Consider the following 17,672-nt stretch of genomic DNA (forward strand, 5'->3'; position numbering starts at 1 on the left):
ATAATATAATTAGCTCTCGATAATAAACCTTTAATGCCATATTCGTGTCGTCATTAAGCACATCATGAGAAGTAAGAAGACGTATGCGTTGGCATGCGTAGTAAAGTGTTTATTGGAGAAGAGAAAGAGGCGAAAAAGGCGAAAATGCGAGATAAAGGGGCGAAAAAGGCGAACCTAATGACCCCTAAAGACCACCAATGGAAGACTGCCGAGCCTAGGTTTGCCTCAACCCAGGATAATAACAATCAACAGTTGCTAACATTACGATGATTCTCGTAAAGCTAATCATTAGTTCAAGTATTGTAGCAAAACCACGAGCTTATCACTCAAATAAAATCATTACTCACTTGTTCCAAAAGTTAGCGCTTCTGCGTGCGCGGAAATGGCGATATCACTAAATCCTTGCACTGAAAAAATTGAATGGGCTAAATTGTCTAAGTAGCGACACATTTTTTACCCACACCACGAGCACAGGGCAGACATAGCCGTGGATTGTTTCTACGCGCTTTGGCCGAATAAAATATTATGCACACCTTTTTAGACAAAGTCTCGCTCATTCCATTGAGTGGAATATCAATGAATCTGAACACGAGCACCAAACCAGATGAAATGCAGTTGGATTCTGACCACATACTATGCAAGGTACCTTTTTCATTCACAAAACAAGGTAAGGATTCTATTCAATTAAATGATAAGCAATCATACGAAGAAGTGACGTTAAAGTCGATATTCAGATCTATAAATTAACCCAGCCTTTCGTCATATGTTGAAAAAACGAGTGAAAGAATTACATACATATATCGTTAGCATAAGATTAGTAATTCTATTACATTTCCTACTCACTGATCAGGATGAACAACTTGATCCACAAGTGAACACTTCTACTAATAGCAAAACTGCAAAAGTAATAATAATCGAGTTATTCTCATGAACTTACATAAACTTCATTCGCTTGCTACCCACATCGATGCAATCATTGCACTTAAAAATGTTGTAGCTTAAAACATTACAAGATCAAATCGTTAGTTCATTACAAGTCGATGTTCAATACTAAAAGTTTATTTTCTATTCCCGGAAAAGTTTTTATTGGAGACAAATAAATGCCGAAGATTAAGTCTGCCGTGGAATACTGCTCAGAACGAGTAAACATAAATAATAATTTATTTAATACAAATATTTATTTCGGAACCAATCCGAAATAAATATTTTAGAGAGAAGCAACAAACAAGATAGGAATGCACTAGCTTCCTGCTTCTTCAACAAGTTTTCCTAGAGAAAAGCACACGTATAATTACTAGGAGCGAGATACTGGATATCGGTTATGTGCGTAGCATTACTTAGTTTTATCTTTGACGCTGACACTTGAACATTCTTATGTTAATACGAGCATTAGCAAAACCTATGACATACACATACATATACAGTCAATAACAACTATGCAATGTAGAACTTTAATGATTATCAGACAAGAACATCGAGAGAAACGTTCACAAAGTCACGCGCTACATTTGATCAGGCCTCGTCAAGTCTACTATGCCTATTGCATTGTAATTTCCTTACACGTTCTTCTTAATCGTCCAATAATAATGCACCTTTAATATTACCATAGAAAAACCAACATCGTTGTCAGTTGAAACTTCTTCTCATTTGAATTATTTTAAGATACTATCCCCAAATGTTAAAAGAAACTATTTTATATACACATTGAATATAAATAAGGATTTCCACCGAAAGTTTCTTCAGGGTTCAAATGAATTGAACAAGAACTGAAGTTCAGTTTAAGTTTAAAGTTGCAACACAAACCAAAACCGGTGCCAGTTGTGGGCACCAGGGCAGTGCCTGGGTGATGACGTCATGAGGTTGGGTGATGACGTCATGAGGTTGGGTGATGACGTCATGAGGTTGGGTGATGACGTCATGAGGTTGGGTGATGACGTCATGAGGTTGTGTGATGACGTCATGAGGTTGGGTGATGACGTCATGATGTTGGGTGATTAGGTCATGAGGTTGGGTGATGAGGTCACGAGGTTCACTCCAGCATCATTCCTTCATTACAAGAACGTATTACCTTCATTATCTCATAACGTATAAACAGAAAAAGTAATCGATATATTTTCTATTGTACTAGAAAATTTTCAGCTAATAAATGAGCTGGTCAATACGACGACTGAGAACATACATCTTCAATTCAAGATCAAGTGCTAATGTTTTAAAGCCATTTTAAACCTTTCGTCATTGTCCTCTAATATGGGAACAAAATTTCGTTTCCGCGATTCGAGTATAAAGTATGTTTATTCCTGGAGTATAATATAACACCTACAAATTTTTCATTTAACTACTATTACTAGCCGAATACAAAAAAGGTGTACATGGATTAAAGTGTAAATTAAGAAAGGCTTTAAGCTTCTGTCAAGGATATTTCTCAGGCGCACATTCACTAAGTCCAACGTATCATGTGAACTTCTCTTAAAATCGAAATAAAAAAAAATTAACTCTGCTTGGGAAAGATCCAAGTATACGTAAGCAGCGTCTGATCAGATAAATTCATACTGTAAAATTAACCTCAAACGAGAAAAATTTCGTAGAAAGTCCCAGGACAATTGTGAAAAGATTATCCTAATAGATAGCGTACGAAAATAGTGACAACGAATTAAATAACTCGAAGGGAGATTAACAAAGGCCTAATGCTGATCAAGCTAATGTAAAAGGTAAAAAATTTCAACAAATTTCCAAAAGAAATCTTGCGAGATTATCAAGAGCATCAACTGAAATATTGAGTCATTTGAAATGTTCAACTTTCAGTCATCACAGAAATATATTTAAACAGCGATTGCCTTGATCGGCTATCAATATTCTTACAATGCGAGTCTGACAAACTCAACAGCGGCTTAAACTGCGGCTTTCAGATTGGGGCTTCGACAAAACTTTCTGGCTTGATTAACCCTTTGCAGGGTGCTCATCCAGCTAAATTCTTGCTGACATCTTTATCTCATTAAATGTTCGAAAGCTCAACTTCTAAATATTCAAGGCATCAGCACTGAACCAAAATTTAAGATGTACAGATAAACCTTTCTTGAGCATCACCTTTTTTTACAATTTTTTATCGCTGAGCTTTATTTTTCCTGTCATTTATAATAAAATTGAATGCAAATTTGCCGATTGCTTTATTATTGACACGACCGTATATAGGTTGACATCACCTACCAATTCTTCATTTAAATCTCGAGATAATAACGTAAGATAAATCAGACATCAGAGTTAGCCGGTAGACCAGCAAATAAAATATAAGAGAATTATTCATTTTTACTTACAAGAAATTATGTTAAAGAGTATTTCCTCCATTATCAACACTATGAACACAAATCCAGATCCTCAGGCTCTAGTTTGGCCTCTGTCAAAGTAAATAATATTACAATGTAATAAGTGTATCGAGTTTAGGTACAATTTTTTACGCAATTCGACAGGGGTTAAAATAAAGAAATATTCTACAGGGGAAATGTTCAAGGTCTTCACAGACATCGTTCACAAACAAATTATATTAAATAAAACAAAAATGAAGGAAGCCACATGAAAAACAACTCCGCTCAGGATTCAATGGCAGATCAACCTCGAAAACGACCAATCATTCCCGCAAATAGAAAAACTGCGTTCAAATTCAATCGCCTTCGTAAATAGTGAACATGCAGCGCATGGAAAATCAAAACTGTTCCATAAGCCAAAAACATAATTAGTAAGCAACAAAATTCATCCCAATAGCGGGACATGTCAAAAACATTCGTGACAACAATTTTCCATATTTTACAGACGCATCTACACGAGATTGTAATCATTATTTACATTTTCAATTGATTTCCAGGATTATCATTTGCCATGGTATCGATATATGGTAGGTAGGAAAATCTCCACGCAATATTCAAGGGAACAAATTTGATGCAATGAAATTATATCATATTTACTGGAGAGAGAGCGTCAGAATAGAGGAGTCACAGCTAATCGTTGGCATTTTATGTTCGTATTGCCACTATAAATTACAGCAATGCAAACATAACATTTAAATAGGAAAGAGTTACCACTCGAGTATTGCCGAAAATGTATTTTCCGATCAAACACGAACACATCAACAACTATCATAAGTCAAAGCCAAAGTCCGTAAGACTACGATTTATCAGGAAAAACGAACAAAAATCGCGAAAACTTTTTTGAGAAATACCCCTAAAAAATTAGAGCAAGTTTCCCGTACGTTTCTGCCTCGATATAATTTAGTACAACAACAAATGAACTAGAAGAACAAAATCTAGAGGTTTCAAATTCAGCTAAAGAAGGACTCATCTCGCCAAGCAAATGACGTTAAAGCAACGTTGATTATGAGTCGATTTTGTTGAAACAACGTTTAATCAACGTTAATTCAACGTCAGAAGACCTGTCGAATTAGGCATTAAATAAATAATTACGATAAAGCACGGTTCGCGGGACACTCGCACTCCAGGGCCTTCCCAGCGACTGGGTCGAAAACGCTTCATGTGAAAAATTCAAGAATTTCTAGGACACACTTTTATTCGGACTATAAGAAATAAAGTCAATAATATATTTCTAATGAATAATGACCGGCGGCTAGATAGCAGTATATAATTTAGACCATAATGTTTACATAAAAAAACATATCATAGGAGGACCACGATAGCCGCGTCTATGTTAAAGGCGCGGTCGTCTCCGGCTGAAGTTGTCAAAAACTCTACGCGTCGCCGACCTGTAAAGTAACGGTATACTTGCCGGGTGCTGCGTCATCCCCATTAGTGTGACTCGTATTCCCCATAACTCCATTAATTTGTCCAGCAACATCCCCACCATCGTCATCTTTAACCCCATTACCAGGGATCACGTCGGAGCTGGTGCAAGGGATCGGTGAGACTCGAACAGCAGCAGCTGTAGGGACCACGAAGTTGTATTGCTGTGATGAAACCTTCGAGTTGAAAGGCATAGCAGAGATTGAGGTGTGGGAACGTGGTGAAGACGTTGAGGTGAGTTGAGGAGCTTGTAGTGATGGCCCACTCACCACAACCGTGGTCACCACACCGCGTCGTTCATGTTTTGTGATGTGATGTCGCTGACCGTGGTGCAGAATCTGTTTCTGCAAGTCATCGTGAGATTCAATAAAATCCAGCTAATAAAAACGATTATTTTACTCGGCCTCATTAGCCCTTAAAAAGGCAGATCTCAATGTAAAATAAAATTGGAAATTTTGAACTTAACAAAACGCATAAAGCAAATATGTTTGACTTGTGTATTTCAACTGAGCCTCGGACTAATAATTTCAGATACACGTGGGGAAAAAAGCCGGGATCGCAGGATTACGTTAGTTTTCAACAATCGTTATCGAGTGAAAGAAACGATTAGGTTTTAAAATGACGATTACTTTTCGAATAATTGTAAGTAATCTGAAAAACAATTTAGAAATTCGTCGATTTATTTGGTAGTCTTGGAAAGGTTTTCATAGGTCACAAGATTAATAGGAATAACATTGTAAGAAATTAACAAATTCGGAGGCCGAGAATAATAAGTTCAGACATGTTAGATGCAACCAAATGAAGCACTCGAAACACAACGAATTTATTAGATGATGCATCGATACTAAAATAGAAACAAGTAATTTTGAATCAGGGATTGAAACGTTGAAACTACGTTAAAATTTGCCCGCAACCAGTATAGATTTTTTGTTCGCCCCTCAATTTAGCTATGGAGAAAAACCTTGTAATTTAGTCAATTCAGGCAATAGGGAATGCAATTTCTGTAACTGGATTTATGTTTTAACAGCAATTCTTAAGAACAAAACTCTAATTCAATTCGAACTTGAAGTGACTTGTGAACAGAACTACAGTCAAAAGACTCATATTTATTTCTTCTGATCGCATATTAACTTTTCGTGTGGTTGACACGTTTGAAGAACTATGATATTGCTTACAAATACATTCACGAATATGGCGATATCGACTGTTTCAAATCAAAAACTTAACTTTAATTTTAAACATAATTTTGTGTGATGAAAGTCTATGCGTCGTTAATGAAGAAAAACGTAACATCGAAGACTAAACCTCGAGGCAAATATGGCCGAAACACCGTTGAATAAGAGCTTATTTCGCAGAAATAACGTTTATTCAAAGTTATTTCAACGTTGACATAATGTTTATTCAACGTTTTTTCAACGTCAGAGGCTTGGTTAATTTATATGGCTTTGCAGGAAGCGTTAGTATGAAGCAAATAGCACTCAATAAACACATATTCTTTGTTAGATTTAAGCGACGATCGAAACTTGAAACTGGCGGTAAGAGAGAACACATTTCTGGGGAGATTCCTTTAGGGGACCTTTATATTTTATTTAGAGTTGTTCTAAGGTCAAGAATTAAGGAAGATGACTTGCAATTAGAATACTTCAGTGAATAGAGATTCCATATTGGAATGCATGAACAGAAAACCACCATGATTTGAATGAAGTGCAACGTACGCGAGGATATATCATACTTGAAGTTATCAAGGTAACTTTTACAAGAGTGCTCTCACCATCAGTTTCGATCGTATTGCAAAGAATGCTTAAAAAAGTACGCAAAATCTCCAAGATTTACCTGATACCGACCACCGAATAGCGAATGGTCTAAGAAAAGGAACCCAAAAAAAAAAAAAAATAAATAAATAAAAATAAAAAACCGAAGGAAGTCCAAACCACAGCATTTAAAAAAAATATCAGAATTCAGATTTAATAATACAAGAGGAAGAGGATGACCAGCATTGTAAAATGAGCTAGTTACCGGTACCGGTCATTTCCAATCTGATATTCACAGATATAGTGAAAAAAGAGCCTGCAACAGTCAGTATAAATGACGTATAATAGGTACACCACCTACACAATAGATTATTATTTGTTGTTGTTGAATAGTTAATAAGATGGAAATTAGCATGCGAATGCTGATATAATCCTTGTTCAAAAATGTTATACTGTCGGTTGCCCGGTAATAATAAGGCTTGACAATGAAAAATGCTACCACGGAGTGAAACATTATTACTGGCCGGGCAATTCAATAGAGAATAGGTAAAAAGACTTCATGCTGTTACATTATTTATCGAACATACATACACTTATTCTCGTCATGAACTAAAACAAGAAAAACATCATAAGAGTTACTAGGCGATGAAATTCGCTATAATTAATATAATAAGTGTAGCAGACTGATGACAGCGACAAATTGCGGTGGTATATAACTTAGGTCACATAGGATTGCAAGATTGTTCGTTAGTTGTTATAACACGATCCGGATATACTTACCTACGATCCGGATACTTAAACCGTACGAGCTGACACTATAACCGTGTGCGAGTTTTTTTACCATCAATTACTGGTAATTCCTACAGCTATCGTTGCCAGCCGCTGAATTGGATATTTCCCAATGTATAAGAAAACTAGAAATTAAAGATTGCAATCTTGCAAAATAACAAGCGTAACGATATTATCACGAGTTCGCCGTAAGAAAGGCAAGCAAGAATTACTCGAAACAGGTTCTTCATTGCAAGAATAACTCGAATGACCTATAGTATAAGTAAATAAATAATTACCAATAAAATGATAATCGTACTTATTTAGAATCATAAAATTTCTGCCTTAAAATCCCATATTTGCATTTAAAATTCTTAAAATATCTGCCTGCAAAGTCCCGTTAAAGTCTAGAAAATTTATCGCGAGGCTCAAAAACATCCAAGTCTTCCGTTTTCTTTATTACTGAGCCGCCCTTCCCACCTGATTTTTTATCCCTAGACAGAAGCACATTCACCCGAGTATAAAGATATATATCATAAGAAACAAGTTAGTCATTCAACTAACCCACGTTTTTTCGATGACGCGCAAAAAAAACCCACGGCGAGCAAATGGAAATGTGAGAAATCATGTTTGTTATTTATTTCTTAATTTTTTATTAATTAATAATGTTTATTAATTATTTCTCGTCGCGTTGCGGTGTTGTAAGATTTTCGCTGCTCTCAAACCGACTTTTGAAGTATAGGTTATGGGATTGAGTAACAATCCAGAAAACATCAGAGAATGACGTGGTCATAATTATCATGTCCGACAGCAGAAGCATCGTACATAATAGGCGACGCCATCACGCGTTTTTGATCAATCATTCGACGCTTCATTCAATAAATCACGAGAGCAAACGAAGCATTGCGTTAATAGATAAAAAAATTAGTTGATACATTACATATTAAAGTTGAAATGAAGTTTTTCAATGGACCCATACCCAATAAGAAGTATGAGTAGCTGATATTATACGAGTACCTATAATATGAACACAGCTCAGGAGTCAGCACGATTATCTATTCCTTAGCGATGTAATCATTCATGCTAGCACGTCAGTATAGTCAGCACCGCTAAGATAACTTAAAAAGATCTAACATTATACACATCATCACAGGTAGCAACCAATTCCTGACCAGCGTCATCAAACATTCAAATCGCGACATGCAAAAACGTCTTTAATCACCATTGCACCTTCATTTCTTTAGATTTCCCAAACTGAAATCATTTACCATTTCTAGTAAAAAATTTTACGCGCTCAAGTTTTTTATATTCACCAAATTCATCGAACTTAGTCGTACATAGACGCCAGAAAGCAGCAGTGGTGATATTAACTCCACGAACTTATTTGCCGGCAGATAAGACGTGGCTAATAAAGACTGACATGCAAGACATAACACGAGAATAATAGTACACATAAAAAATTGAGACCAGACATACCGACTTATACGGCGTTTCCGTTCCTAAATTTGTCAAATAAGATGGAACGAGCTATTTAAACAAGGTTCTGTCGAATAGAAATATTTCCCGCCGAATTTATTAAGCAATTATTCAATTTATTATAATTACCATAATATAATAATAATTAATAATGATGTTATAATTATTTATTTTAAAAACAATAATTTCGAAAGCTACACCGTGAAATGCCATCACCACTACAGCCAAACTACACAATTTAAGATCAGCACTCACGACGCTATTAGGAATCTGCCTCAGTCACCACCAATGCAAACTTTTTAACCAATCATTTACAATTTATACCGAACATTATTCCTAAAACCAAATATAGAAATCGTAAGTGACAGGTAAACTATTTCTCAAGGCAAAACACACAATCTCCAATTCATTTAATTACTACGCGGTAATTACAGAGGCCTAAAAATATCCATCACAACCATACCATCATTCAGAAGTAGAAAATATAATATCATTAGGAGGTTATGTCTTAACCGTCAGCTTAATAACATGGAATTGTAAAAAATGGAGAGCAGTCACTAGACATTAATGACAAACAAATAATATTAAAGTAAATATTAAATAAACGATTGACAATCATATGAGTGATTCTGAAATCATAGTCACGTTATTACTCTTCAATTCAACTAAGAAAACTCGGCTTGACCTCAAAAACACACATTCAATTATTAACGGCACAACCGGCCGTTAAAATTCATTAATTATACTATGTCTATAAATGCAAAGTTTTCCTTCCATTTGATCGCGTGTCCTTCATGTCCAGCAATAATTACTTAAATGCAGTTACCAGTTATGTAAACTGTCCCAGGTAGATTCATAGAAATGGTCATTAAAAAATAAAGAATATACATGCTACTGAAAATTGCCAGACTCCAGGAGCGGTCTAGCAAGGTACAAACACTCAGAAAAATGAGTGAGAATTGTCCAAATCGTCAAACACTTTTCGTCTTTAGTGTGGGTCATCTTGGCCCAGTTTGGCCCGGCAAAAGGGAGCGTCAGAGTTATGTCCGCCTTTTATTTACGTATTTAAACAATACGACCCTGCGTGCGTTTTTCGAAGTCAATTGAGGCAGCTCTCCAAAAGATGCTAATAAATAATCAGGCAGACGCTATTCCACTCGCATAAAAATTTTGCGCCAGGAGCAATTTCGGCACATCTAAAACAGGTATTAAATCATTTTATATGCTAACTAAACCACCGAAGAAACTGCTTCCAATAAAAGTTTTATCACGAATCAATTCAATCATAATACTTGACATGTCCAGCTTCTTCAAATAAATTTTAGTATTTCTAAGCAATGCCAACTGATAATTGATGGATGTCAATCGTTACTAAATGAATGATTTAAAGTATTGATTGATAATCGATATTTAACCAACACACATCACATGACTTGAATATTTTATTTGATAAATAAAAAATTGAAATTGAAACTGAATTGCATATCCAAGTATACAAGAAACTGCAGATCAGGCCGCGAAGTATACACTGAAATTTTAACCTGTTGCGTGCTAGATCAAATCCTTGAATTTTAAATCCGGGTCACAATTATAATGAATGCCTCGAGAGCTGGATAGCAACAACCGTTATTATTATTAGCATAACAATTGAATGTTCTACCTATTGTCATGCAGCTGATGTAACGACATTAAAGCTTCCACGTATAAATGAGACAGAAGCGATCACTAGGCGTCGTAGGTCAAAAACAAATTATATGTACTAGCCATACGATGCATAATACTTTATACGATGTTCACATCATTACATGATTTAGATTATCCAGTATGTCGAACATTACATGAGAACTTTTTCTTATACAAAGCATTGCTTTTTCTTCATTACTAATATACCGAAATGTTGCTTGTAGAAGACAACCTCAAAGTTTCCCGAACGAGCTTAGCGTAAATCTCGTCAGGTTTTCATGTTCGTAGCGCAGGATTTTCGCTGCTGTTGTTTTCGATTTTTTCTTCCGCGATTTGCAAGTTTCGGAGCAGCGATGAAGCGTGGATGAAGGCGCGTTATAGAGGGAGAAGACCTCGCATACTGAAGTGGCGTTCACGATGAATGGCGTGGCGTTGGCAGACATTCACTGCATTCACTGCACGGAGGATAAATCGTGCACCGGAAGAGAAATATTTTCCATGGACTCATTGGTATAAGCACGGATAAAACTTATACTTTGGTATTTTATTATTGGGCACTTTATTTCGATGCAAAAAGTTGATGAAAAATTCATAAAAATACAATAAATTGTGCACAAATAAATCTATAAGCGGTAAAATATATCATGATGGTCAGAACAACGACTTCCTTTGTGACTTCAATAAAATACAAAGCATTAAAATAGATACAAACAAACTGGCAAAAAAAAATAATGAACATTTAGGCAAAAATGGAATGAAACACATTGTAGCTTATGGCAGTGACTGCAAGCTGTTGCACTGCACATGTATGTAGTAAAATGACGTGCATCAAATATAAAGAAGCACAAGAATACAACGAACGCAATTTGTAACACTTATAATCATCAGAAGGAAACTAAATGTCATTTGTAACGTAACTTAAACGAACAGAATTCGTATCCATTTCGGATTTGTTAAGAAAATATACAAATACAAAAAAAAATAATGATAATGAGCAATAAGGAAACAACTTAAATAATTTTAAGTTTACGATCGCAAACCGAATATAATAAATAAATCAATTTCAGCGTCTACAAAAATACAAGATAAACTAAAACAATTAAAAAAAAAGAATCTGCTCCAGCATAACATTGCAGAATTTTGATAGCTTTTAAATATACGATGCGATATTTAATTCCACACATACGATGATCTGAGGTCCGACATAAATATTCTGGCAAATAAGGTTGAATAAATAAATTTCAAGATACAAATTATCAAGAACTTGTGCGCTAATTTCAGAGCATCCGTCAAATAATATAAGTAAAATTTCAACTAAAAATTTAGTAGTGAATATAGTGAATAGAACATGAAATAGAACAGCTTAGCACATAAGTGATAAACAGAATCAAATACGAGCAGGAATAACAGCAAAATAACGACATTTAACTATACCCTATATATGTTCTATGACTAAAACAACAGACGATGACGCTACTAAAACCAAACCTTCTCAAAAAAATACGCAGTACGGCAAACCAATTCGTGTATTAGCAGTACTTGAATTGACACGACTTGTGCAATCATCGTGCAACATAATACCAAATAAGAGTTTATATGTTACTACTGACAAGAAATAAAATAAAAAATTCACGAGGCTTTCAACTCACTCAGACGAATTGCTCGACGCGTCTCTATGGATGCGAGGTACAACATATAACCACTTAGACGTGCACGTAACACACAATAAAAATACAACAACATTGCATGGAGATAATTTTTATCCATAACCGATAGATAAAAAAATTGTGTAATATTTTCAAATATGCTCGGAGAAATTCACGAGACAAGCATGCTGCGGCTATACGAACAATGATGGCTTCATTCATCGTTCTTTTGTTAAATTTTTGAAAAAAATAAAATGAAAAAATTTCGGCAGAATTGTTGCTTACCGAACGAAAATGAATTTTGGACCTGAGTAATACGTTAATTTGTGTTGAAACTTAAAGTCGACGAAATTTATGATTAGAACGCAACAATACATAATTAAAAAAGGTGGGCTCATATATTCTAAGCGTTGCGTTGATGGAAGATTTAGCTTTCATGTATCATGGAACAATAAATACGCATTGAGATAAGTTTGAAAATTCAGAGCGATAATGAAACTCTACGGGTTTTTTAAAATAAATAAGAAACACCTATAATTGGAACTGAGCAGAAGTGTTAGTTTTATAATAAACAAGTAGAACGATACTTGAAATAACTCCAAAGTTCACGCAGCGAATTAACAAACATTTTGGATTATTGGTCAAGACAAGTGGCCAATAATTTTAACTATTGGCTTCGAAGCCTGAATTTAAAATTGGAACAAATAAGGTACAAGTTCACAGCCCCTGCTTTAGTTAGTTCCAGATAACTCCTGAAACTTATCAAGATCAAACGTCAGTTTTTTATAGTAGAAAAATAAACAAAAAAGCAATCTTTAAGAAATACAATTTCATTGCTATTCAACTTGTAATGTAAGTAACAAATTATAGATAAATATAGAAAAATAGATTAATAAATTTAAATCAATCTTAACCCTTTAGCGGGCAAGCTACGAAATATGATCCCTTGAAATTTCCTCAAAAAAAAAAAAAAAAAAAAAAAAAAAAAAAAAAAAAAAACAGCTCGTCTCCTGGTTTGAGGCTAATACTACCGAATGCCACTGTCAATCACCTATCATCTGCCCAAGGATCCTTTTGTCTTTACCCATTGCCATGCCCAGGGATTAAAATATGAGAATTTAAATGAAAGTTTTGACTTGGGCAAATCAATTGACGCTCCTTCATCATTTTTTAAAAAATCGCAAGAAGCAGTATCAATTTAGTAAATCTAAAGTAGCTTGAGAATATTAAATCAAATTGCAGCTGGTTGTTTTCCTTTAGCATTTGCATGAATAAATTGATAAAATGTCATTTTATTCTAGCGTAGTGACAGCTTTTTATAAATTTTCATCTGCTATTTGCTCCTATACTATAAAATTTTTTGAAAAATTCATTGGGGTAAATTTATCATATAATTTTCCATAATTTCTCGTAGTTACTCCGAAAATTAAAATTTCTCCATCTATGCTGGCCCGCGAAAGGGTTGAGGCAAAACAATGCTAAATAAAAGCTACGATACTCAATGTAACCACGGCGGGAAAAACAGGAATCGTTGCGGTAAATGTGGTGCAGGTAACGATTGTGTGCAGGTAACGATTATGGTGCAGGTATAACGATTGTGTGCAGGTAACGATTATGGGGCAGGTAACGATTGCGGTGCATACAAGAAATATGACGGACTTCTAGTACAGTGCGTGGTTAAAAAAACGGTGCGGTTTTAATTGCAAAATAAAACTCAAAAGTAAAGTAAAGTATTCAAAAAAGTAAAGACACAATTGCAAAGAAGAATGACACATTAAAAAATATGAGGCAGCAGGAATTTAGATGCATATAGAAAAGTCAAGTTTAAAACGCAGTAAACATAAACATGGCGTAGCGTTAATAAAACTGGCATAGGGTAGAAGTAAAAAAAGTATAAACAAATATGCAAAGTATGAAAAGTATAATAAAATGTGTAAAAATGCCAAACCGAGTGTCATAGGGAAGCAGGAGTCAGCGTAATCCGCATACATGTGCGGAAAAATGCATGTGAGAATAGCTTTTTTTGTGCACTGTGCAGTGTTAACTATTAACTCGTGCATTGTAAACAATGCATACATTATATGTATTTTCAGGACATATTTAATAGGTGCGCAGCAAGCAACAGTGTCATTACTCTAGCATATGCTTTCATTCAGCAAACAATGAGCGTCAATTTTAAATGAATTAAGGATACATATTTTTGAATTTTCAGAGTACTAGTTATTTGCCAATAGTTCGTGTGAAGTGAACGAAATCAATCCGTCGTTTTTCAATGAAAATTCAAATGAAATTGCCATGCCGGCAGCTTGGAAATATCATTTGCACAGAGCAAAATTTACATGAAGAATTATGCAAAAAATCTGCTAATTACAACAAATGAAATCGAGCAGAAAGAATACATATAAAATATATTCACATGCAAAATTGGCAGAAAAAACAATGAGCGTCAGAAAAGGTAAAGAATTTAATTGGTGTAATGAGAGAGCAATGTTAAAGAAAAACTTAAGCAGAAGAGGAAGAGTAACAAAGTATTCGATGTTTCGAATTACCAACTACTACATTCGCAATTTAAATCGCTCAATTAAATAAAACATGATGTGTGAAATTCACAGAAATATTTAAGACAAAGAAACCAAAGAAAACAACCTGAGATTTGACTTGCATCCTATATTGTCACTAATTCAGATTAACTACCATTGGAAATAGAAAAACCTAATTAATTCAAAAATATTATAAAGGGAGACTGCTTAACGGAGTGATGATACAGTGGAGATAGAGATGAGGCAGTGGAGATAGTGATGAGGCAGTGGAGATAGTGATGAGGCAGTGGAGGCAGTGGAGATAGTGATGAGGCAGCGGAGATAGTGACGAGGCAGTGGAGATAGTGATGAGGCAGTGGAGATAGTGATGAGGCAGTGGAGATAGTAATGAGGCAGTGGAGATAGTGATGAGGCAGTGGAGATAGTGACGAGGCAGTGGAGATAGTAATGAGGCAGTGGAGATAGTGACGAGGCAGATAAGATAACAGCGTTAGTTTACTCACCATTTCGGTCTCGTGCTGCGCAGAGTCCACGGTGGTGTTGAGGCTACGGCTGGGGGTGTTGGGGCAGCCTATGGGGGGCGTTAGAGTTACTATGGGGGGCGTTAGAGTTACTATGGGGGAGGGGGCGTTAGAGTTACTATGGGGGGCGTTAGAGTTACTATGGGCGCGAGTAGAGAACGAACATGGCATTGATACGCCCTTTTGAGTACCAAACTGGGTCAGTATTACCAAAACTTTCATTAAATGTGCATCGATATTAGGACAAAGTCTCTTCATTTCTCTGAGTGTAGAATTCAACTGATGGCTAGGGTTAGAAGTGCAATGAATAATAATTTAGCTATATTTACAAGAAAAAAATTTTCTTACACGAAAAAAATTTATCTAGTCAGTAAGTCGAACACACACACATAACGTGCACAAAATTCATCAAATGAAAAAAATTTAAGCCAGAAATTCAATTTTCAAGAGGTCAAACAATTGCATAACAATACACTCAATTTCAAGCAGCATTTGTGAAATGTACGGTTTACAAATTACAAGCAACGGTTTACAAAGTAGTACAGTTTCATGAGAAAATGAGATTGATGGAAAAAAGGAAAGACAAATCATTCAGTAAAGAATAATTACAATTGCACTTCACTGACAAGTTTGAAGATCTAAAAAGCCCAGGCTGTTTTCTTATTTATACAGACGATGAAGAGTAATATTTACAAGAAGTGAAGGAATGTCTTAATAATATTAAGCATCAATAACAAGTGTTCAGTGAGCATTGCAGTCCAATACAATGTCAGACGAGGATGTGGTTAGTAGAGTGAAAACATTAACAGTGAATGTGAGTACAGCTACGATAAGATACCCTGAAGTATATATGAGCCTCGTATTTATTCAAAAGCACATGCAATGATGGCAAATAACAATCATATTGAAGTTCGAGTTAGTTTTAAGATTACGATATAATTTTAATTGTCGTAACCAAATTCCATGGCTCAGTAAATCATGTCTCGAATAATCTCCACATAGCTTTGTCGATGGGTAATGGATATCACCGAGTAATGGACATCGGCTTTAATGTCTCAATTAAATAAGAAAGGCAATGAAGAAGTAGGCTGAAAGAATTTTTCTCTCACCGCCATTTGGGCACATATATATGCAATTATATTTTGCACGCACCAAATTTTATGCGAATATTGGTATAGTTGTTTAGAAAATGCTCTCTACTGCAAGTTTCATGAACTTTTAAATCCTACCAAAAGCCTCCCGATTCACCGTAATTATGATAAACAATAATAAAATTCTCAATAAGAAATACTTCCTGGTCTTCAATGAAACTTGCATCAAGAATTATAATTGAATCAAATAATATATTCGGATCAAGTCTTATACTTGTATAAGGTATTATACTTGAATCAAGTATTATACTTGTATAAAGTATTATGCATGCAACAAGCGACAGTCATATTTCACCACTACAAATCAAAAAGATAGAACATTTAGAGAGGAAAAAAAAATCAACTCATGCGAAGGAGTGAAACGTGCTAATTAAATTAAGCATTGCATGCAGTGTGCGTGTGCGTAGATATTTGAGTGGAATGCACCGCGCGTTGTGTACGTAATGTGAGCGACATTTAACACTCCAGTGCACGCATATGTCGCCAATACTTCAGAGACTGCAGTGCATTAGAAGTGACGGACTTTATGCACATTTTTCTTCGCCTAGTTCATAATTTACATTGCAGTGCATTATAAGTGACGTATTTCATGCAAGTGTTCCCTAGCCTAGTTCCATCGTAAGCCTAGTTCCTTCCTAGTTTTTGTTGTTCGTAAACACAAATCACGAGTATTATAAATAAATTACCCTTCCTCACGTTCAAAGATAAGCAACAGTATATAACCACACTATTTTAATCCCTTACGGAATTATTATGATTGCACCTGAATGGCAGCCCCAAAGAAATGCTCACCGAATACTATTTAGCTCATTGACAAATAAAATGCTCAAGAGATTTAGGTCCGTAACGAATTACGATTTCATGTAAACCTTATCTCCACATGAACCCACTAGACTCGCGCCCACCTAAGTCACCACTAGACTCGCGCCCACCTAAGTCACCACTAGACTCGCGCCCACCTAGGTCACCACTAGACTCGCGCCCACCTAAGTCACCACTGGAAGAGGACTCAGTGAAGCTAGGGGTGCCCTCGGTCCAGGTGGGTGTGCTGCCCTCGACAGACAGAGGCGGCGTCCACGTGTAGGTGCGGTGGTGGCCACCGCCGCCGCCGCCGCCGCCGCCGCTGGACGCGAGGCTCGAGTCCACGCTGAGCGTGGAGCGTGAGTCTGTGCGCGTCTCGAGGCGCACGTCGCTCACGCTAGCGTGGGTAGGTCAAGGGTCAGTGAGTCACACTCGCGATATCAGGAATTTTACGGTTCCGAGACATAAAAACAAATAATGTCCAAAATGAACCCTGGGTTGGTAAAAAATTTTGGAACACAGATTAAAAAATTAATTTTTCGGTTCGGAGA

The 17,672-nt window shown here is 35.8% G+C and overlaps 1 protein-coding gene across 1 annotated transcript in view; it reads right to left on the reverse strand.

Moving 5' to 3' along the window:
- Positions 1-1,867: 1,867 nt before the first annotated feature.
- Positions 1,868-17,672, reverse strand: part of LOC108664655 (phosphatidylinositol 4-phosphate 5-kinase type-1 gamma) — a 99,940-nt gene continuing 84,135 nt past the window's right edge. Inside the window, exons 16-18 of the mRNA XM_047884056.1 lie at positions 17,307-17,518; positions 15,152-15,219; positions 1,868-5,128 (exon numbers count right to left, since the gene is read on the reverse strand). Of these exons, the coding sequence (XP_047740012.1) occupies positions 4,733-5,128; positions 15,152-15,219; positions 17,307-17,518 (676 nt within the window). The 3' untranslated portion in view covers positions 1,868-4,732. The remainder of the gene's footprint in view (positions 5,129-15,151; positions 15,220-17,306; positions 17,519-17,672) is intronic.

The sequence above is a fragment of the Hyalella azteca genome, unplaced genomic scaffold (assembly GCF_000764305.2).
Source record: "Hyalella azteca isolate HAZT.00-mixed unplaced genomic scaffold, Hazt_2.0.2 contig14441, whole genome shotgun sequence".
NCBI lineage: Eukaryota > Metazoa > Arthropoda > Malacostraca > Amphipoda > Hyalellidae > Hyalella > Hyalella azteca.